This window comes from Besnoitia besnoiti, chromosome VII, assembly GCF_002563875.1.
Source record: "Besnoitia besnoiti strain Bb-Ger1 chromosome VII, whole genome shotgun sequence".
In the NCBI taxonomy this organism is placed as follows: domain Eukaryota; phylum Apicomplexa; class Conoidasida; order Eucoccidiorida; family Sarcocystidae; genus Besnoitia; species Besnoitia besnoiti.
Window position 1 is genome coordinate 593,483 of NC_042362.1, and position 22,205 is coordinate 615,687.

Here is a 22,205-nt window from a genome sequence, read left to right on the forward strand (position 1 = left end):
TTGGCGTCGTGTGCCTCCCCAAAGAGGCTCTGTGGCAGCTCGCTCTCCGCACTCAAAGCTTTAGAAAAGAGTCCACAAACAGACAGAGGCCCCATGGACACTCTAGCTACGCAATTATCACGGTCAGGATTGAGATGGCGTCGCTTCTGCGGGCGTGCCAAAGTGCTGGGGAGGACGGGATGCGATCCAATCCGCGCACGCACCGAAATGTTCCGCACTTCTTTCTCTTCCCCTGAAGCAGAGCTCAGAATGGGGGAGGCTGCTTGCGTGTTGTGAATATGCATTTGCGAGGCTAGAACGAGGGCGCAGAATGAGACTCGGTGCGCAGAGGGAGAAAAGTTCGAAGCGGTTCATACCGCGCTGGCGGGTGGTGTGCTGTCTAAACAAACACGAGTCTCATTTCCGGTTTGACATCTTCTGGAGCAACCGGGGGGGACACTCGACCCCTCGAACTGCGCGTTGTTTTTCAAAAAGCACTCGAACTGAGGCCTCTGCAGACTTCTCCGTGGGCTGTAGCAGGCTCGAGACACTCCTTCCAGTGTTTAGGGTTGCCCAAAGGCAGCAACTCTGTCGCGCAGGGTAAACATAAAAGTATCTGCACACACGCCAAAATCCACCCGCTGAGCTCGAGAGGACCTGCGGGCGGAGACCGCCTTAGAGATGACGCACGCTACAACTCTGTGCCCCGTATGTATACATATATATATATATATATATGTATACATACAAATATATATGTATGTATATTTATATGTATATTTATATGTACGTGTGCATATGACTTCTTGGGTTGCATAGCTGCTTGTCCCCCTGGCGGTACGCGTGTCGCTCTCTGATCTTATTTGCCTGTGTCTCCCGTATCGACCTCTCGCCCTTAGACTGCTTTCTGTACAAATACGAAAAAAATAAATACATATCTCAATAGTTTTTGTGATTACCACCTCTTTGTGTGCTGTATTTTTTTGTTCCCGCGGCCGTCTGTTGCTCGGCATTCGTTCACAGCAGGAAAAAAAGGAAGGTAACTTTAGATTTGAGCAAACAACGAGGTTCTGTTCACAATTTGGATATACAAGGGAAAATCTTTTCAGCCGTAACGCGAGCTCACAGCTGTACGTATACAGGTGTGCGCATGCAACGCTCCGCCGCTCGTTTGCTCCCGCTTGCACGAACGACAAGAGGCATTCCAAAAAGACTGCCAAAGCTCATGAGCGCGGAGTGAAGAGAGGAACAGAGCCTCCGCTCTGCGCCTTCTCTTCGCTTCTTCTCTGTCGCTGCTTGACGAGGCGGCCTCGACGCGACAAGAAAAAGATGGAATGGAATTCTTCACAGGTTTCAAAACAGGACCCGTGTGACATCCAGCAAACAAGACAAGGATCGAGAAGCTCCCGGCTCCGCTCCGGCAGGCGTGAGCCTCTCTCACTGCCATCCTCCTCCCCCCTCCTCGCCCGCCCGTCCCCCTCCTCCCTTCCTTCTCCCCCCTCCCCCCCCGACCCCCTCCTCTGCGACTTTTTTTTTTGGTTTAGGGTCTGGAGTTTTTCTCTCTCCTTCGCATGCTCCCATCGGGCGGCTCGCGCTCCTTCTTCTCGGTCGAGGGCTCGCGAGCTCAGCACCGTGCCTTGCAGAGACACTTTTCCTCCCGAGAAGTTGCACATAGTCTGTCACGCCTCACTCGTGGTTTCTGCGGCCGCCTCGCGCAGCTCCGCCGCCGCGTCCTCCGCGCATGCTTCCGCGGGCTGAGGCGCCCGCATTTCTGGCTTTCGCTGCAGCCTCGTTCTTCTCGTCGGCTCGCCCGCCCTTGGTCTTCCACGCGCCTTCGCGCTGCTCGCGCGCGGGCTCCTTCGCCTCAGGCGCCTTGGGTGCGCGCACGTGCGGCGGCACGTTCTTCCACTTGTTTCCGCCGTCGTTCTGCGGTTTCTGCGTTTTCTGCGGCTGCGTGCGGTCTTCGACGACCGGCTCCTTTCTGGATGCTGTGACTGCCTCCTTCTTCTCCTCGGCGCTGCCCCACTTCTTGCCCGGCGCGCGAGCTTTCTTCTTGTCCTTTCCCCCGCTCCTCGCGTCCTGCTCCTCCCGGTTCTGGTGTACGTACACCCCAGGGGCGCTTGGCGCACCGAAGACGTTAGGGTGGCCGCCGGGGTAGAAGGAGGTGAATCCGACGACTTGTGCGTTCTTCTTCCGCTCCCTTCTGTCTTCGTGGAGCGGCGCGTTGGCAACGGCGCCACCCTGGGAGAAGAAGGTCGGATTCGAGAAGAAGGCCGCGCCCTCGTCACCCTTACTGGTCGCGAGGCGGGCGCCCATGATTGGCGGCGGAGAGAGAGGCGTGGGGAACCCAACGGGCCACAGCGGGTACATGGGGTACATGGAAAACGGGAAGAAGCCGCTCTGCTGCGCTTGCCCGGCGCCCATGAACGAGCCAAGCGAGGGGAAATGCGTCGGCGTCTGCTGCGGAGAGTTGCCGCCGCTGCTGCCGCCGGTCGTCAGCAGGCGCTCCGCGCTGATCGCCTGCGCCAGCGGGGTGTACGTACACCCCGACGCCCCGCTTCTCTTGGAGGAGGCCGCGCTGCCTGGCCGCACTTTCGCGGCGTTCCCCTGCGACGACGCAGCAGCCGACGCTCCCGGCGCGGAAGACGAGAGGAAAATGCCCACAGGGCTCAGCGACGGCGCAGCCGCGCCCTTCTTCTGCGGCTTCTTCGCAGTTGCAGCAGGCGCCGACACTCCGCCGCCAACGCCCGCGGCTCGCTCAGTCGCCGGTGCACGAGACGCCCATGCATCGGCTGCGCTGCCGCCCGCCGCGGAACTCGCAGTCTGTGCGCGCCGCGTTTGGCCTCGCGCCGCGGACGCAGGACGCGCAGTCTGCAAGGCGGCGTCCGCCGCCACAGTCTGCTTCTGTCTCGCGCGACGGCGCAGCGCCTTCTTCGCTTCGCCGTCCTCCTGAGAAGGCAGGCGTCAACACACGCGAAAAACCCAAGACTCACACAGACACACTCAGCGTCTAACGGAGGAGGGACGCGTTTTTAGAAGTCAATATTAGCTTTTAAGTTTTAATTTATTTGCAAAGGGAGGAAATAACTACAGACCATTTTCAGTTCGGAATAAGCTCGAAGGCAGAAGAGGCGTGCGCATCTCCGCAAAGGCACACACAACGAAAAAGCGGAGATACAGATTGGTGCATATGCGCCTATCGAGAACGAACAAGGAAGCGTATGAGTCCTTAACTGTAAATATGCGCGTATGCATGGTTTCACGTGAATGATTCTGGGTTCGCCGTCGCACGAACCGAGCGGCAGGAAGGATCATGGAGACTCAAACGTCCTCCATGCGACGAGCGACAGAGAGAGTTCAGGGTTAAACACCGACTGCGTCTGTGAACTCACCATCTCAATGTAGATGATGTCTTCGCGCGTGATTTCGCCCTGGCGAGCCATCTCGCGCAGCAGCGTAAAGAAAACGCCGCCCGCAGTCTTCGGCCTACTCCCGTCTGCGACAAGCATTCCTCCTGAAGAAAAAGAGACACAGTCAGCATCAGTCGTGTCTCTTCACGCGGCGAGGGCGGCGGTTCACGCACGAGAGAAGGGCCAAAAAGGCCAGAAGACTCAAGAAAGAAGACAGAGGTCGAGCAGAAAGCGGGAGGCAAGTCTTTCTGGCGTGCTGGGACTGCACTGATACGCGCAAATAAACGGACAAAAAAGAAAAAATTGAAACCTACCCATGCTTTGAATCATCATGGTCTTCTGGTAAGCCTTGAGACAGGTCACTGTGCCGAGACGTGCGACAGCTCTCTCGAGTTTGTTCTTCTTCACTTCCTGAAAAAAACCGCAGCAGGAGTATCGTAAATACATCAATGGAAGTCGCACATCGAGAGATTTAGGCAGATATATATATATATATATTTCGAGGGCAAGATACCCAGAGAGGTAGAAGAGATGGACATGGGAGATACACAGATACGCAGCAATGAGGAGCGGAGGCTACATCAGCTGCAAGTCGCCTGCTCGGTGAGTTCGTGTTGCTGAAGGAGAAGAACATTTTTTCAATTTTGAAGAGCCCGTACCTGCATGCCGGTGGCTAGCACCTCAGTGATGGTTTGGCTGAGCAGAACTGCGTCGGCGTTCTCGAGCTCCAGCACCGGCGCGAGCGGCCCGAGGGACGCCTCCAGTTGATCTGCGTAGGACTTGAGCAGCAAATACTGCGGGAAACGGGAAAAAAAGAAAAAAAAGTCAAAAAGGACACGCAGGTCGGTGCGCAGCTGTATACACAGAAAAAAGTCATATATATATATATATATATATATATATTTGCATGTATGGGCGAATAGCCCGGAATGAGGCTTCGTGGACCCCGAGCCCCCCACGGCACCCGCAGGCTCCTCCGCACACACAGGCGACGCTGCCTCCGCCGTCGCGTACACATTTGGCGTGCGAGAAAAGAAAAAGTGCAATGCATGCTGTCACGAAACGAAAAATAAGCACCACAAGCACCTCGCTAAAAGAGCTACTGCGTCCAAACCTGTCTCTCAGCGCATCGCGCGCTGCATATACACAGATATGCACACACACGAGAATATATGCATACATACATGCACATACATATACACATATGTATATATATATATATATATACAAATATGTATAGATATACGTGTACATATATATATGTAGAGACGGAGCTGGAGAACTGTTGAGTGTTGACTCACGGCTCCATTTTGGCCGTGCAGTTTGGCGAGCTGCACAGGGGTGATGTCCCATGTGTCTTTCTTTTTCAGCAGCGTCAAGGCAGTTGCGGGGTCCGCGGCCTCGAGGATGCTCTGTGCGTTCTGAAGCTGTCCCTTCATCGCCGCCGCATGCAGCGCGCTGCGGCCGTTGACATCAAAGAGATCCAGACGGGCACCTGAGAAAAAAAAGACGCGAAGCCGTGGAGGAGGATGCGACGGCGCGGCAGATGCAGGAAAAGAACTTCCGCGACACAAGGAGAAAAAAAGAGGAGACTGGGCTGGTCAGGAACATCCACGCAGAGGACGAAGGCGCCGGCAGGCAGGTCGGAAAAAGAAAAGCCGCGCAGAAGACCGCGACATCGAGAGGAACCGTGAACTTACCGCGAGCGAGAAGCCACGAGACATACTGCGAGTTGTCGCGACAGGCCGCGTAGTGCAGAGGAGGCCGCTTGTCGCTGTCGAGGTCATTCACTGAGACGAAAAAACAGCAACAGAGAAGGAGAAAGATGGGAATCACGCGACGAAAAGGCGGGAAAGGAGCGACGACGCCGCAGAGAATGGGTGAGCGGAGCGAGGACGAGAGGACGATGCTCCAGAGCCCAACGTCCACACCCCCCGCCCCCCCTCCCCTCACAAGAGGAATATAGAAAACGAATACAGACGTCTCTTCTGGCTCTTTGAAAATGAAAACTCTCCTCTGTTGTTTGCGCTGAGAGGATGTATCTGCAGGAAGCGACCGGAGAGGAAAGAGCGTGTGTTTGCGGGGCTTCGCTCACCGCTCGCGCCGTGGTCAAGAAGCAGCTGCGAGATTTCGATGCTGCCCTTTATGGCCGCAAAGTGAATCGCCGCGCTCCAGGTTTGCACAGGGCCTTCGGCGTCGCTTGCGGCGGGGAGCATCACTTTTCCGTCGGGATGTTTCGCGTTCTTGGGAGACTCGGCCTTGGTCGCGCCCTCCGCAGTCGTCTTTCGCGGCTCGGCGGCGGCCGCCTCTTTGGCAGTCTGCCCTTCTTCCGCGCGTTCGGGACCTGTGTCGGCGGCCTCCGCCTTCGCCGCGGCGCTTCGGCAGGGCGCGCAGCGGTGACACAGCGTCGCGCTCACGTCCGCGCCCTTCTCGAGGAGCAGGCGGACGCACGCGACGTGAGTCTTGGTGACGGCGATGAGCAGCGGCGTCCAGTGCTTCCGGTCGCGCTTGTTGATGTTCTTCGCTCCCGCCCCCTCGAGCAGCTTCCGGACGATCTTCTCAATCCCAGTCGCCGCGCCGTAGTGCAGCGCCGTCCGTCCCACGCGGTCCGAGAAAGACACGTCTCCGCCGCGCTTCAGACACAGATCCACGATGTCTTCGCGACCCAAAAACGCCGCCCGCAGCAGCGCCGTGTTCACATCCGGCCCTGAGAGACCCGGGGGCGCCCGCACGCCGCTCGACGGCAGCGCGCCCGCGGCTGGAGCCGGAGGCGACGGCGCCGAAGACGACGCGGACGGCGAGGGCAGCGACCCCGAGGCCGCGGTCTGCGACTGCGGCGAAGAGGCCCGAGACGACGCGCCTGGCTCGGCCGGCGTCGAGAGGCGCGGCGCCTGGTCTGCCACCGTGGAAGAATCTGACGCGCGCACCACACAGACAAGAACGGAGCGCACAAGTGAGGCCTCGCACCAGACACCCCCCGTCAAACGCGCTCGCACCTGCGCGGGAAGACAAAAAGCGAAAAGCTGTGGCACCTCGAGGCTGCAGCAGGCGATACGCACGCACAGCCAGGGGCACTGCCCTTCTTCGCCCTGAGGCGTGGCTCGCGAGCTGCGGCCTCCCCTCCCGCCGCTCCCCGAAAACCTAGCGAACCGAGTGGGCGGGGGACACGGGGATGCTTTCGGGCGTCCTCTATCTGAGCACGCCAAGGTGTGTGCGACGAATCCTCCCGACCAAGTTCGCTCAGGCTCTGCTCACCAGTCGCCTCCTTCTTCTTCCACTGCTTGCGGACGCCGCTGTCTCCCTCCGCCGTGCCCTTCTTCTTTCCGCCCTTCTGGCGGCCGGCGGCGGCGAGCCTTGGCCATGCGCCGTCGCCCCCGTCGTCCTTCGCCGCGCCTCCCTTCTTCCGCTCCTGCTCGCCCTTTCTCTCCTTGTTCTTGTCGCCCTCGGCGGCGCGGCGGTCGCGGCCGTTCGCGGGGAGCGCCGGCGACACAGCGGCGGCGAGGCCCTTGGCCGCCGCGCCTCCTTCCGGCTGAAGCGCCGCGGCGTCGTCGCGTGCCGCGAGCGGCTGCTTCAGCTGGGCGGCGTTCAGACACTGGGAGATGAAGGAGTAGATCTCGTAGTTCAGCGGCGTCTGGAAGTCGAGGGGAAACGTGAAGTCGTTGTCGCCCGCAGTGTCTTCAGAGAGACGGTACCCGTTGAGCAGGAGCGCCTCCGCGAGGTCTGCGTCTGAAGGCGCGGTGAAGGCCGGCGCCGCCTGCGCCTCCTCCGGCGCAGGGAAAGACGCAGCGGGAGGGGAGGCCGCGTGCAGCCGCGAAGCCGAGGGCGACGCGCGCCGCCCCTCAACCTCTGTCGCGGCGGTCGGGGAGGAGGGGGCGTGACCCGAGGAGAAGACCAGAAGCGTCTTCTGCGACGACTTCACCGACGCGGGCGAAAGATCCGCCGCCGCAGAATTCCCATCCTTCTTGCACGCAGAAGAGAAGGTCGCGCGAGACGCGGCGGCCTCTTCCGTGCGGTTTGGCATGGCGTTCGCGGCGCGAGGAGGGACGGAAAACACGCGGAAACGCGAGCAGGGATGCCTGGAGAGACACTGGTGCCGCGCCAAGCGCGACGGCGGTCGTCGAGCCCGAAAGAGTCCCTGGCAGCCTCTGAAGACGCAGTAGCGGGCCTCACGACGTGAGATGCTACGGCGCCGACACCCGCTCGCGGAGACAAACCGGCAGGCTGAAGGAGCGACGGGAGCGAAGGGAAGAGCGCAGCCAGAGCGAAGGGAAGAGCGCAGCCAGAGCCAAGGGAAGAGCGGGAGACGACGGCCGCGAAGACTACGCAGGGAGGAAATGGACGCCTTCTGTGACGCGGAAGTTGAGAACTCCGGATGAGGCACGATCGGGTGACCTCCTCAGGAGCGAAGAAGCACGCTGAGTAGTTGCAGAGCCTTCCGGAATAGAGTGTAGAGGCAGAACAGAGGGGCACGACAGAAGCCAGGCTGGGGCTGGGTGACATGCGTGTGCGTTGTCTCCAGGGTACATCAACTGCATCTGAAAAGCAAGGAGGCCAGCGGTCTCACGCCTGAACCAGAGCGCTGGCGTCGAACGGGCTGTCGGCTCTTCTCGGAGAGCAGGAGTTTCTTATGGTTCCCGTGGACTCGAGAGGACCTGACTTACAAGCTATAGACTCCGCGCGAGAAGGGGAAATCTGAATGCTTCGGCTTGCAAGTCGATAGCGAGCTTGTCGGCGGACTTGGAAAAAGTGCGACAGGGGGGCACGAGAGAAGGATGGGTGCGGCTAGAGAAAGTATTTCAAAACTTTTACAAAACGGAGTCGGGGGAGGACCGCGTTCCGCGGTCCAGTTCGGTGCCTTGACCGAGTGCAGATCGCGGAAGACAGAACTACGCAGCACCTGCAGTTCCAGTGGAGGGGCTGTTTGCTTTGCGCCTTCAGCGTTGCGCAGAGGAGAGGACGCAGAACCACTGAATACGGTGTCCGCACGAAAACATGGACGCAGCCGCAGCAATCGAAGATAAACAAGAGTCGTTGCCAGACAAGAGACTACTGTCCGTTCAGTCGACCGCCTTCCGAGAAAGCGGGCGGCGAACGCACACATGCATCAACTTCGGAGGTTCCGGATGGGAGTGTGTCGTCATGGCCGGGGCCCTGCAACTCTGCGCAGACTGGCAAGTGTTGCGGGTGGGAGGTTCAGAGAGCCCTCCGCTGCGGACGACGAGCGCGCGAACCGACTCGCGCTAGCGAAGCGCGTCTTTCTCGCAGCGCTTCGGGGTCGGCAGAACGCAGGATGCGCCGGCAATCGACCTAAAACAGGGGAGAATGGAGCAGAATTCGCCAGTTCCTCGCGGCAGTGCCCGCCTCCCAGGGCAGCACGACGAGGGAGGAGGAGGAGGGTCGCCGCCGCGTGACGCCGTGCCTGCGGCGCCGCGAATTCTGTCACGAGGAACTGACAGGCTCGGAATTGTGAGGCTTCACGGCGTGACGGAGGCGAACCCGCTTTCTCCCGACGCTTTCTCGTATTCATGTGGACACGAAGGCGGCAACGAGGCGTTCCGAGCCTCGTTGCCGACCTCATGTTGACAGCGGGTGGCGGGCGCGGGGAAGGAACGGTGGAGAAGATGAGCTGCCGCGGGAGTCGCTGCCGGCACACACGAGCCAGAGTCTGACGCAGTGGGGACGGCGCCAGCTGAGCGTGCCTGTGTCGGTCTGCAGGGGTCGCGTGACGAGTCAAGCTTTCGCGCGCCGACGCTGCCGGGATCGCCACTACAAATTCCAGAGCACCCGACGTTTTTGAGGCTGACACAACCCAAGTCGCCTCGTGAAAGTGAGAATCTCGGTGCACCACCTCTCTCCCCTCTGCCGCAGTGGTGCCGGCCGGTTCTACATTTCCCAAACACACCTTGCTGGGCCCCGGTGTGTCTTCCCTTTGCAGCGCCCAGACAGAAAATCCCCCGTTTCCGCGAGATCATAGCAAAGCGATACGGCGTGCACGTCGTGAACAGACGCGGAACGTTGCCGGCGGCCCCCGCCACGGCTCTGCTGCTCTGTCCTCACAGGTCGCAGGCGATGAAGGGAGCCCAGCTGTAAACAGAGCGGCACAGGAGAAAGCGAGCCACAGAACCGCCTGCCAGCACGCGAAGCCTGACTAGAGGGCTTTCTGATATGTCAACGCGAGCGGATGACTCCAGACGGCAGCGTAGCCGCTGGCAGACGCAGTTCTTTAGCATTGGAGGCCGACTATTCGTGGGTGTTGACGGCTCCTGTTTAGCAAGTGGCCTGTCGCTCTGATACTGGCTCATCTTGGAAAAACAAAAGGAGCAGCGCCCGCGTTCGGTGTGCCTGAGCCGTCTCTGGATGTGCCGCACAGGCCGCACTCGTCAAGTCATTCCGGCGCTTGCCGTCAGCAAACCGGCGCAGTAGTGGAAACGCCTCATCTCGTGAGGATTCGCGGTCCACTACCGTGCTTGAGGCAGCTGAAACACGAGAATCCTCCTTATCCACGAGTATTTCACGCCTTTCTCGGAGTGGTGTTTCCAACGGCGACAGCGGGCATTCCTTCCCGTTGGCAGCACCTCGCGGTCTGCTTGTTCTGCTGGCTGATATTATCGCGTGTCTGCTCCTTGCAACGGCTAGAGTCGTCGTAGAAGTTAGTGTAGCTGCCTAGAGACGAAAGAAATCCTAGTTTGCCAGCCAAGGCGCATGGAGAGCGGCATTTCCGTGTAGCCTGAGCATCCCCGACGACGGTGCCTCGGATTTTTCTCCGACTCCCGTTCGAAGATTCGCCGGGCGAACTTCCGAGAAGTACTCCTTGAAACAGGACCCGTAGTGAAGATGATTAGGCCAGGAACAGCCGTGCGTTGGCAGCGGGAGACGGCTCGGCCGCAAGCTTTCTCTGTTTCCTCCGAAGCCCCTTCGTCAAGCGAGCTAATCTCGCGCAAGCTACCGCCTCTGGAGGAATTCCTTCGCAAGCGTGATTACGTGGGCGCCATCACGCTGCTTGAGTACGAGAGGGAGCAGGGAACCAAGCGCCGAGAACGGCGCTTCTGGCTCGCGTACTGCTACTTTCATGCGGGACTATATTCGGCAGCCCTGAAATGCTGCGATCAACTTCTCAAACGCGGGAAGAAATCGTGTCTAGATTCACAGGAAGAGGGCCACGGGAGCGTAGGGGAGAGAGCGGGTGTCTCAGACCTCGCAAGTCTGCAGCCTTCTGGCGATGTTGATGAAGGCAAGGGTGTAGGTTCTGCCGGAAGCACTCCTGCCGCAAACGGCAGCAGCGCCCGCAAGGAGTGGAGCGTACCCAGCAGCGGCGTCCACACTCAGTTTCTTGATCGTGAAGAAGATGGTGAAGACGATGGAGACGATGAGGGCAACTCGTCTGAGTTGACCCCTGACAAGGAGAGCGAGCTTCACTTGTATAAAGCTATCTGCCTGTACGGCATGTATATGTTCCCACAAGCGAAGCAGGAGGCGTTGCAGGCAGCGAACACCAAAACACGAAACCGCCTCCTGCTGTGCATTGCGTACCATGAAAGCGACCCCGATTTAGACAGAAAACTTGAGGCATTGGACACAAGTGACTTTCGCGACCAAATGACCGCGGCTGCTGTGGAGTACATGCGCGGGCGACCGGATGTCGCCTGCGATATCTATCGGAAGCTCTTATCCGCCTATCCAGAATACCATGCCTTGAAAATATACTACGCCATGGCAGCTTTCAAAGGAGAAATGTTCGAGATAGCCCGCGGCCTTGTAAAGGTAAAACCAGTCAACTTGTGTCCCAGCCCCGGAGTGTATGGAGGCTCCTCTCACCCAGATTCCACATCGATCACGAGTAAAGACTGCTGCCTCCGTCCGTATCGTCTCAGACCGCGTGCCGACACAGAAGTGGCAGCACAGAACTGCCTTGTGGGGTTCCCGGCTCAGCAATGTATGAACGTCGCTGCTGTACAACTTCATCACGTTCTCCCGCCTGCGCAGTCTTGTGTCGGGGGAGTCCTCCTCAGAAGCTGATTCCCTCGCAAGGTACGAGGCCTCGAACTTCCTCTGTGAGTCTCTTCGCTGAACGCTTTCGCTGCTTGGAGTTTCTTTTGCCGGGTGGGTGCTCAGGAATACGAAGGTTGCCACGCGAGATCCCTTGTTGCTTCCAATCTTTTAGCCTGCTGCCTCTACGAAGAAGATGCGGCTTCCAGCGCAATGGAGATCTACCATTTGCTGGGACACGAGGCAGACCGCGAGGAGTCGTTCTTCATTCAGCACAACGACCTGCTGAGGCACAACGCATGCGTCTTCCAGAAGGGAGAAAAGGGCCTCCAAGTCTGGCGCGCCCTGATCGGCATTATTCCCGAGGCGAGACTGAATCTCACCCTCCTCCATATGCGTACCGGCGACTACGAGTCTGCGTTCAGTCTCATGCATGACTTCGACCCCAGGACAGCAAAGTAAGCCAGAGTCACACGCGGAATCTATGTATTTGGAAAGGAATGCATCAGGTGAATAAAGCACACTTTCGTCCTAGGTGGACAGGTATGGTAGCGGTAGCACACAGAAATATGCCCGGTCAAGCAGGCTGGGGGATTTATCTGGTATTCCGCTGTCGCCGCAGTGACCTGCAAAACCGAAATAAGCTCATGGGAGCTTCCTCGCCCATGTGAAACCGAGGGCTTAGCAGCCACCTTAAGTGGCTGTAGACAGGAAGCGCAGGACGCACCGCCAAGAAGAGGATTGCCTCAGCACCGCGGAACGGGAGAGACGCCGCTGCGTCATCACATTTCGTCATGCCCTTCCGTTTCGCCTTTGTTCTAGAAGACGTGCTGCGTCTCGCATGCTGACTGCCGGCTTTATCAGTGAATACACTATTCGAGCCCTCGCGTTCATGCTCCTGGGACAAGCGCGCGATTCCGCGCAGCACATCTGCGAAGCTCAGAACATGTTCCTGACAGTCGGAACTGCCGATGGAGAAATCGAATCGATTCCGGGTAAGCTGCGGATGGGCTTCACCCTCTCCCAAGATAAATATAAATGCACCGCCGCAAAACGGAAATAAGCACGCACTATACGCTGTAAGATCCGGCTGAGTTCTTGCTGGCGGGCAGTGGATGACGGAACGTCGTCTGGGTTTCTTCTTCTGTCTGGTGCCTTGAGGAATGCAGAGCATGTTCTACTACTACTTTCTGCGGAAAGACTACGACGCGGCCCTCGCCTACGCTAGCAGGCTCGAGCCCTATTTCGGCAGTGAGCCTTCGTATCGGTGGAACAAAGCGCTGGCGTTGAGCCAGGAAGGACGCTACGAAGAGGTGAAAGCTGCGATTTCGGCAATTGATGATGAGGAGTAAGCCCGAAAGCTCTGTTTTCAGTTTGTCCGTCGTCCTCGGTCGAGACATGGCATGCAGGCATTCCCGTGCCGCCACACTTCTCATGCACCACTTTGGGTGGGGCGTGTGAGTCCAAACGGCGAACTCTGGGTGGCTCTCAATCGTGTAAATCGGCGGCGACGAATCAAGGGGAAGGAAAGAGAAAGCCTTTCCTGGTGAAGGGGTTGAGGTAATGCCCGTGTGACTTGAGCAAGAAGATACACGCGAACCGATTTGTGATAAAAGTGCTTTCCGGCCTTCGAACGCGCCCGGATGCTAGTTTTGCTGTTCTTCGTGTCTATTCGCTCAGGTATCTCAGAGACCCTCTTTTCTTGCGCTGGCTGTGCCGAGTCTACGTCGCAACAGGAGACTGCGATGAGGCCATATGTCTCTGTCTGCAGCAAAATGAGCGGTCTCAGGCTCATGCGCTTCTGAAAGAAGTTGCGGATGACTGCTACGCCATCGGAGACTTCTACTTTGCCCTGAAGGTACGATGTAAAAGGCACTACGAGCCAGTTCCTCGCGAAACACCGAGATTATATTGAAACTCTTTGGAGCTTCACGCTGTTGCATATGCGCTCGTCTCCTGCGGGCGCGTAAGTCCAAGTCCGCCAAAACATACAAGAACTCTTCTGGCTGAAAGCTAGCCCCTGGTGACTCGCTTTGCTCTCCACGGTGAATAGTGCGTGCTGAGGCTGTTTTAATAGCTGCGTACGACAAATTCTTCCTCCAGCAGCCGCTGCGGCGCTTCCCATGCTTCTGCTGTTGTGCGGTAGAGGACAAACCGGATTAGTTACACTGCTCCACGAGTAACATAATTAGTTCATGTCGTCTATCTGGCTCTCTTTGCGTGCGACGCGACATTGTCCTCCAGGCATTCTGTCTACTGGATAAAGCAGACGCAAATCCTCTTCTGTGGCCTGCGCTTAGAGGCGCAGCTGCAGGATTTCTCCTCAAGCTTAGAGTCGGACGCGAGGATATCTCGAGAATAAAGGAAGCCACTTCCTTTCTACGCGACTGCTCTGCTACCAAAATGGTCAACATTGCCGCTGCCCTAAGACAACTGGGTCGTGCGCATGGACTACTCATCGACTAAGATTCACACAACTACGGGCATTCTGCTAAGCACGCTTCAACTGCGGACAGGAACGCAAATGATCTGGAAGAGAGATGCATTTCCTCTTATGCATCCAGAGAGGAGAGGCACTTTGGCGCTCCCGTTCACTGATGCCCGTCACCTCTCTGTTAACTCAGACCTGCGCTGCTCGTTCTGTTTTCCCTGTATTGGGTATGGGATCACGCGAAATTTGCAATTCAAACGCAAAAACGACTGATTTCGTCCTCGAAGCACACGAATTGCCACGACGGAGAGACCGCGGCTCCCCGCGCACTGGGTACCGTCAGTCGAGAGATTGACGGTACCCAGTGACCAAATGATCGCCAAAGAGGATCCGCATCAACTGTGTTTGGAATGTCTCGAGGAAGCTAACACACAACTGCTGGTCGTATGAGGGCCACAGGCTGCTTACGCAAAGAAACATAATCTTGCTCTTCACAAGACACTAAACGTGCTCCGCTCCGCGGCGGGTATCCGCTGTCTGCAAATATGGTTGGGCTGCGATCTTGACACCGCGCTGTCTCTTAGCAGCGGGAGGCTCTCGTTCTAGGCCAAAAGTTATTGCAAATGCTTTGCGGAGAGGGAACTGCCATACTTTGTCTTTCCCGTTTTTTTTTCGGCGCCGAGCGGCTCCTCTGTCGTCGCCACCCCCCCCCCTGCGCTGTGTCTGCCGCGCGAGCGGGTTGCTCGGGTGGAGAGAGTTGGCATTTAGGAGGCCACAGGGGCAGACACGTATACAGCTGATGAGTGTGAGTAATTTCACGCTGCTCATATTTCAGACAGTACAGATACAGCCGGCAGTGAGCGACCAGGGTTCGTTCTGCAAATTTCAGCAGCCTTTTTGCCTCCCGCTGACAAAACAGGGGGAAGGCCAGGTGCTCTACCGACGCTGCGGCGTCGGAATTAGCGGATTGTTCGCCGGTCCTGATGAACGGGTTGTAACTCTGCGCCTTAAAGCGCTCTCGGAGCGTCTTGCGCAGTTCCTCAGGAGATATGGAATTACTCTGAAGGCACACCACACGCAGCGATGTGAACCATGAATACTGCGCAGGACTGCAGCTTCTAGCCAGTGCTGGCTTTGCTACAGAGCGAACAGCTTGAGTGCAAATTCCCAAATGGCATTCACAGGACGGGCCCTCTGCGAACATGACAGCAACTGGCCGTCAGCACAAAGCGCCACTCGCACCAGCGGGTGATGCTGGCGTCCCTGGAAGTGTGCGGGTAAGCCGCGAAAGCGCCAGCGAAGCCCGTCTGCGAAGTAGTACCTTGATTTACCCGACACAGCCAGCGCAGAGCCACTATTAGGCACTGGTCGGGCTCACGTGAGTGGCTAGTCCGTACCACAGTTTCACTATTCACCGATGTTCGTCGGGTTCCCCGATCAATGAAGTAAAAATCTAAGGGGCTTCGGACCGGAATGATTGGCTCTGGGGCATGCGAGGAAATGCTTCAGTTACTGAACAGGTGCCAGGACAACGAAAATTCGATCCGTCTATTCGATACAGACAAACACCAAGGAGGCGCCTCCCGAAGTGAATGTCTGATAAACTTGTCCAGGGGCAACTTCTGTCTCCAGTAGGCCCGCGAAGAGTTGTCACGTGGAACGGAGCCGCAGAGCGAGAGAGAGTGGGGAGTCCTATGCCTGCCTGACTGTCGGCATCCTCGAGTAGAACAGCTATATATTGTAGCTCACGCGTGTTCCGCGCCTACCCACTTTCACGGCTTTCTTGTGTTTTGTAGTGTTTATGAGAGTCGTGACGCTCACAGTCTGGGCTAGTTCCTCTATCTCGGCGAGTGCAGCTCCCATGACAGATACGAAGAGAGCAGCCTTCGCAGGACACATCCTGGCATCTCGGGCGAACAAGAGACTGAAAAGATGGAAGTCGACGACCGCAGGTCTCCGGCGTCCCTCTGGCCCTAGGTGCAGGAACCGGCAAGTCGCCTCTACACAGCTTGCTACTGTCCCTGCCTCACTGGACACTGTGCCATCTCCGTCTGAGGTTTGATTCGTCACTCCTGACGCCGGTCGCACTTTTCCACTTCGGCTGCATCCGGGAGCAGAAGCGCCTGCAAGCGTTCCGGATGAAGAAGCATTCTGCGTCTTCGTTCCCGCTGCGCTTGCCCCTCCGTCCCTTGCGCCCTTCGCAACGGTCTCCCGCGCTTGACCGGAACTGGCTACCGACTTCTTCCCAGAGCTCGGGCCGCCCGCAGAGCCACGCGGGTTCTGACCGCTGGCTGCCTGTGCCCCGCCCCCCGTCTCTCGCCTAGGAGGCCCCGAATCGCTTGAGCTGGGACCCGTTTTGTTCCCGGCCGCAGCTGAGGAACTGACGCCGGATAGGGAGCCTTCTGCATGTGAAGGTTTCGTACCAGTCGCCGAGGATGCCTCGGTTCCCTGAGTCAACTCCCGCGACGCCGGTCCGGATACTGCCCTGGCCGCGGCGGCTTCTTCGTCAGCGGCTGCTTGCCAGATAACTTCAACCTGCTGAGGCAGAAGGAGAAGCGGAAGGCCCCGCACAACCGGCAGAGAGGATTTCTCTCTGCTGTCGCGTCGGCCTTCGAACCCCCCTCCGGACACCGCACTAAGTGATCCGCCTCCGCCCGGTGTCATCGCTGCAGCCCTGCTTTCGCTCGTACTTCGGGTAAGTTAGTGAAACCGCTTCCAGCTGCTGCTCCCTTCCCCTTTTGCGCGGCTGCGGTTTCACAGCTTTCTATGGGGTTTTGTAAGTCAGTTGCCTTGTACATATAAGTCTACGAGTTCTCCTCACGTGCAGAGTAGAGTAGGTCCAGTAAGAGCTTATTATTCAGCGAAGGGCGCTCGTCGAGCAATAGTCTACGACGCAAGACGCAAATCTCACGCTGTCGGTTTGCAGGTGTACATGCAGAACTAAGAAAATTGGCCACGTTTCTGCGCGCCTGTTCATGGGTCCCCTTCTGCGGGCGGAACTGCGGCCCCGGACATGCACGGCACTATCGACACAAAGCGGCAAAAGGCGGTGACTTTCTAGTTTTGGAAGATTGCACGAAGGCGCATGGCGCTATGCTTTATCGGCGTACACTTTTGGCGGGGAGTCAAGAACGCAGAGACTACAAGTAACTAAGCTGGCACTTTCATCCTGTCTCATCGGTGGCAAGAGCAAGTTTGTCCAAGAGCCTCAAGGGCAGAGACGATATTTCAAGACGCAGCGATGCGACCGAGCAATACAGCACAGGCGGGGAACCCCAACTTTCGTTCTCTATTCAGACGCTAGCGTACGAAAAAAAAAGCACAAAACTTTCACTCAAATGACGTTTGTCCGACCCGAAGGACTCAGCGATACGAAAGCGAGGGCGGACTCGAATTTCTTTTCCCCCAGATCGCCACAACTGACATATTACTATCACTTAAACCGCGACGACAGGTGCAGCGTTGCTTATGCGGTTCTTCAGGTGCGAAGCACATCACGCGAGCTCTCGCCCTTCCGATCCGTCAGTTTCCGAGCAGAGAAGAATTTATCAGGTGAGACTAGCTTAGACACATGGCAAGGGGTTAGTTTCTAGTATTCAGCAACCGCTGGAAACGGCGAGCACGCTATCTATCTCTGGGACTCCCGGTTGCATGCGCGTCAACAGATCACGCCAGCCTCCGCATTCGGGCGGAGACAGGCCTTTGCTGAGGAGCTTGACTGTCGGATGCGTCCGTGGCTGCTGTGGTTACGACGAAAAAAAGGCATCGCATCTGTAATTTGCAAGTCACAGAGCAGGGGACTGGTCCAGGGAAGATGTGCCGAATAACTAGTCGACCCGTTTGTCAGAACCAGAACCTCTGTACGTCGCCCCCGGAACGCCGACTCGCAAAGAATTAATCGAAACTAGAGGACATTTTTGAAACACGTAGTCGTTACCATGAGGGGTGCCGCTTGATTCGTCCCCCTGGGGTCAATGCCAGAAGTTGGTTGCGCACTGCCTCTAGAGTATACGATGGACTATCCCAAAGGAACCGGCCGCGGATTGTCGAGTAGATGCATCGTGGAGACAGGGCGAATACCGCAAAGGCCTCCCTGCCTTACAGGAGAGTCCACGTTTTTGGCAGGTCATCTGCCTATCCCCTGCCTCCCGGCCGGAGCATGCCATAAGCATCGGGGATTATGCTCTCCTGACGAAATGCCGCCTCCGCTTGCTACAGAAACCCACGCTGTCGACTGATTTTCGGGACTAATCAGGCTGTTACGATGCCAAGAAATCCTACGCACGGAACACAGCTTAGATTTCACTCTCCTGCTTTTTGGCCCAACCTTGGACGAGCAGGAGAGGGAATGGTTAACGTCTGTCCCATGCAGTTTTTTTTTGCGTCTAGCATTCCGTCGTCACATCAAGATTCAGGTATCCGTACACTGGGTAACGTAGCCGGAATGTGCTAGTATGGTTCGCTGAAGTCAACTCTCCTCGACTCGTGGAAACGGGCAAACGTGCGTTTGTGCCTTGACCCGGATACGATTTGCCTTGTATTAAGTCTACTATTTTTAGAAAAGGCTTTGGAAAGAGTATTCGATGGTTCATATTATGGAGGAACCTGAGAGTCGTAGACTCTCAGAACTAGGGGGAGAGTGTTCCCGAGGGGGAGCGGCAGGGGCGACCCGCAGTGCCGACAGGAAGACGCAGGCAAGCATGTATTCAAGGCGTGAGACGGAAATGTCTTACTTCTCTCACGACAAAGCCATAGGAAAAGGAACAGTGGACCGGCGGCGGCGGCATTCCCTTCGCTTTGTGTGGTGGGTCCTCCTTTTTCTTTGTTTCTGCGTGTTCGTGGTTTTCAACCCGTATGCTACCTCTCTCCTATTTCCGGGTCTGCGGCGAGCGCTGAGAGAGCGGGAAAACTCCGCGGCTTCTGAGACTCAGTCATCCCTCGCTGAGAGCGCATTTCACAGATCTCAGCTGGAGGCGACTCACAGCGCGCGGGCTGCGGAAACTCGGAGACCGGCGATGCGGAGAGGGGTGAAATACTATCGTTGGTCTCATATGGCATCATCCCAACTTCAACGTCAGCAGCCTGGGACCATCTTCTTTTTGTTCTACGATGAGAAACAACTCGCAGAGAGCGACAAAAAAACTCCAGATTACGGGGAGAACGGTCGCAGGCAGGAAGGTGGAGGGGAGGATCAGGAGGGGAAACTTCTTTCTGCCTTTCAAGACGTTGCTGTGGACTTCAGCAGCCAACCCATATTTCATGTGAGCGTCATGAAGTCCCTCATGCACCACTGGGCGTACATTCTACCGGAGGGGAGCGAGGAACAACTGCCTCTTGCCCTTATCGTTGAGATGAACAGGGGATGGAAAAAGTTCATCCTCAACGACAGACACCTCAATTACGAGAAACTCCGAAACTTTGAGGAACAATACCTTAGGGGTGAGCACCCCACCTGCAGGTCACACGGCTGTGATTGCGACCCCTGTCTTGAAGTCGCATTCCAGACGGCGGGGACCTTAAGCGTCTTCGGAATGAACAGCATGGTGTTTGCCGCCTCACCTTGCACCATGCGGGCAAACGTGGGAATGTAGCGCGGGTACTCCGGGCGCTTTTCGTTGCCGTGCTCCGTGTAACGAAGGCTCCGAACTCTACATCCGCCTCAGGACATGCGGTAGATACCTGAGTATTGGCTCTGCCAAAACACATCTGTTGAAATCACGCCGCTGTACCTGCAAGGCGGCTGCTCTTTAGTGAACCCCGGAAAGCGAGCAACTCCGCAGACACTCTATGCCTCGTGCTTAGACCACTAAGCATCGTGTGTGAAAGTTGGTGGCAGCGGGAAAAGGCTACTTTCGCATTTTATGCGTAAGGATCTTCACGCCAATGAACTCATGGCTCCTTTTTTATTCGTGATGTCACGCTTTGGAATGTAGGACAGCTAACACCATCTCTGCGATCTGAGTCGGCAAGCACTGTGGAGCCGCGGCCACAGCAAGTGGTCGTTCCGCTTGTTGGCGACACCTTCCGAAAGAACGTGATTGAGAGCAGGCACGATGCCCTTGTATTTTTTTACGCACCATGGTAAGAAGACGCTCTCTGGGAAGTGACTCCCAGCGCACGAGTAGCTCCACTGTAGACTGAGGTTGTTTCTATCCCACCCAAGTACAGGCGTGAAGGTGTGCTGCGCCTTGCCTCGAAGGTGCGGCTTCTGCAAAAGATTCGAGCCCCGCCTCCGTCAACTTGCCGCTGAGTTCTCAAAAATCAGGTCCCTCCGTTTCTACAAAATGGACGTCACAAAGAACGGTAAGTGCCCAGACACCCGCATCAATGCCAATGCCGCAGCCCGTTATTCAGATGCAGGGGAAATAGATTTTTTTCTGAAGAATGGACCGAGGTGGAAGTCTCCAGCGCCACAGCAGAGACTGCACTAGCTACGACGGAAGAATCCTCACACGTCGTGAGAGTGCCACTTTTGGTTTTGCTCAACTTCTGCGTCAAGCGATTGGACTGTGGTATTCGCTCAGATATTGACCACCCGCACACCCGCGTGGAACGGGTGCCTCACGTGGTACTTTACCTTCGCGAGAAGAAAACGGACGTTCCCCTGAGGTTTGATCATTCGGTGGAAGATGTCGTCGGCTACGGGAAGGAGTTCCTCCTGCAGCACGCGACCTGCAAACACATTGACCTCGAGAACGGGGAAGACTGCGACTTCGGAGACACACCCGCTCATGAGTTCTAGAGGGAACGCGTGGACTCTAGCTGGCTCGCCAAAGCCGGGTCACATTCAATACGAAAAGGCCCCGCCTCCCACCACCCCGTCACGCTCACAGACTTTCATATACGCCTTCAATTTATTTTAGCTTGAACGAGTACCGCGCCGCGCAAACCCCGCATTGCGTGAACGTCAAACAGAACCACGAGAACGGCGACGGAAAGCTTTCGCGCGAGCACTTTTTCTGTGCAAGGTGCATCTCCACCCCCGGCTCACACAGATAAAAAAACACATCTCTTAGAGAAAGGGGCACGGCGAGAATAGGCAGGTTGTCGTGTTGCCGTTTAGCACGCTCCTAACTGCCACAGCGCCCTGCGCGCTCGCCGCCGGCCTACGATGTTTGCAGAGTGCGTCAGCGCCTCATTCGCTGAGGTGGAAGCAACTCATTTGCAGCACCGTGCACTCTGCTCTGAATAGAAGTCTCGTAAAACAGGAGCCAGTGCGGTGCCGGCTGCAGCAACGGTCCCCTCATCAGCCACACAGCAGCTGTCCTGCACGGCAGCCGGTCTGCTTCCTCAAAAGAGTCCCGACGCTTTATATATCTCTCCAGAGTACCTTTCGTTTGGCACACCGCCGCATTTTCTCAGTTCGCGCTGCGTTTCTGACTCCCTGGGGTTGCCAAACACCCTTCCCGGGGCCTGTGTCTCTCGAGGCGCACACACAGTGACCTCCCTCATACACCGCGCGAAGAAGATACATAAGAAGATGCTGTTCCTCATATTGGTGTCGCATAGACGGAGAAGTCTGTCTAGCCTTCAGAATGCTGATGGGAAATCCATTTTCTCTCCGTTTCTCATCCTTACGGCTTCGGTCTCACAGCGGAAAACGACTTCCACCGCACTGCAGTGCCCGCGGTGTACGAGAGGAAACAAGTCGTGCTCGCGAGCACTCTCGCGTTGTGAAATCTCGGTGTGCCATAGCAGCCGTCAGACAGACTAAGCACATCTCCCTATTTCTCGATAGATTCCTGCATCTGCTGTCACGTGCCGTTGACTAGACGCGGCTCCTGACGCGCGGAGACACCCAGCGGTAGCGCTTTTTTCACTCGCAACTTCGCGTTCAGCGGAAACGTGGCTCGCCCGCTTGCAGCTTCGGCGACGCTCAACTTTTGCCCAATCGTCGGGTATTTCGTCCTCTGACGAATGACATGCCTTTGACTCTGGGCTCTAGATTCCGAAACGCAAATTCTGCTTTGAGATTTCAGTATACGCGCGCCGCGCATGTCAAGCAATCGATTCTCCCGTTCCTGTCGTTCTTGTCTCGTCGGTGTGTCTCTCTCTTGCCCCGGCTGTTGGAGATCCTCGTCTCATCGCCGGCCTTTGAGGGCTGTGCTTCCTTTTTCTCCATTCACATCTTTAAAGGCGTATAGACAGCCCACCTTCGCCACCGGACTCGCAACTCACTTCACTTTTTTCCCCGCGCCTAGAGCGCTGCATCTGCCCAGTACTTTTCCCGGCGCTCGACTTCATCGCGGACGCATCTTCTGCCTTGACGTGGGAATCCCTCTCTCGTATTTCGTCCTTTTGAAACGATGTAAACATCTGCCGTTTCTCGGCGACACGGGGCTCTCTAGTCTCGCGAGCCGACCCTTCATGTCTCCGCCGCCATCCCGACTTCGTTTTCT

At 57.0% G+C, this 22,205-nt stretch overlaps 4 protein-coding genes across 4 annotated transcripts; 2 read left to right on the plus strand and 2 right to left on the minus strand.

Moving 5' to 3' along the window:
* Nucleotides 1-1,665: 1,665 nt before the first annotated feature.
* On the minus strand, nucleotides 1,666-7,410 carry BESB_076770 (ankyrin repeat-containing protein; the record flags this gene model as incomplete). Its single annotated transcript, XM_029366038.1, has 8 exons — nucleotides 1,666-2,928; nucleotides 3,372-3,493; nucleotides 3,704-3,800; nucleotides 4,049-4,183; nucleotides 4,691-4,884; nucleotides 5,090-5,179; nucleotides 5,485-6,285; nucleotides 6,645-7,410. The coding sequence occupies 8 exons, from the start codon at nucleotides 7,408-7,410 to the stop codon at nucleotides 1,666-1,668; spliced, it is 3,468 nt and encodes a 1,155-aa protein (XP_029217469.1).
* A 2,813-nt stretch (nucleotides 7,411-10,223) lies between these two features.
* BESB_076780 (uncharacterized protein) lies at nucleotides 10,224-13,841 on the plus strand (the record flags this gene model as incomplete). Its single annotated transcript, XM_029366039.1, has 6 exons — nucleotides 10,224-11,150; nucleotides 11,502-11,833; nucleotides 12,240-12,370; nucleotides 12,537-12,723; nucleotides 13,056-13,233; nucleotides 13,620-13,841. The coding sequence occupies 6 exons, from the start codon at nucleotides 10,224-10,226 to the stop codon at nucleotides 13,839-13,841; spliced, it is 1,977 nt and encodes a 658-aa protein (XP_029217470.1).
* Nucleotides 13,842-14,861: 1,020 nt separating this feature from the next.
* On the minus strand, nucleotides 14,862-16,470 carry BESB_076790 (uncharacterized protein; the record flags this gene model as incomplete). Its single annotated transcript, XM_029366040.1, has 2 exons — nucleotides 14,862-14,866; nucleotides 15,573-16,470. 2 exons carry the CDS (start codon nucleotides 16,468-16,470, stop codon nucleotides 14,862-14,864), a joined length of 903 nt encoding a protein of 300 aa, XP_029217471.1.
* Nucleotides 16,471-18,530: 2,060 nt separating this feature from the next.
* Nucleotides 18,531-20,548, plus strand: BESB_076800 (thioredoxin domain-containing protein; the record flags this gene model as incomplete). The annotated part of the gene is made up of 4 exons (XM_029366041.1): nucleotides 18,531-19,245; nucleotides 19,740-19,887; nucleotides 20,006-20,109; nucleotides 20,331-20,548. 4 exons carry the CDS (start codon nucleotides 18,531-18,533, stop codon nucleotides 20,546-20,548), a joined length of 1,185 nt encoding a protein of 394 aa, XP_029217472.1.
* Between the last annotated feature and the right edge of the window lie 1,657 nt (nucleotides 20,549-22,205).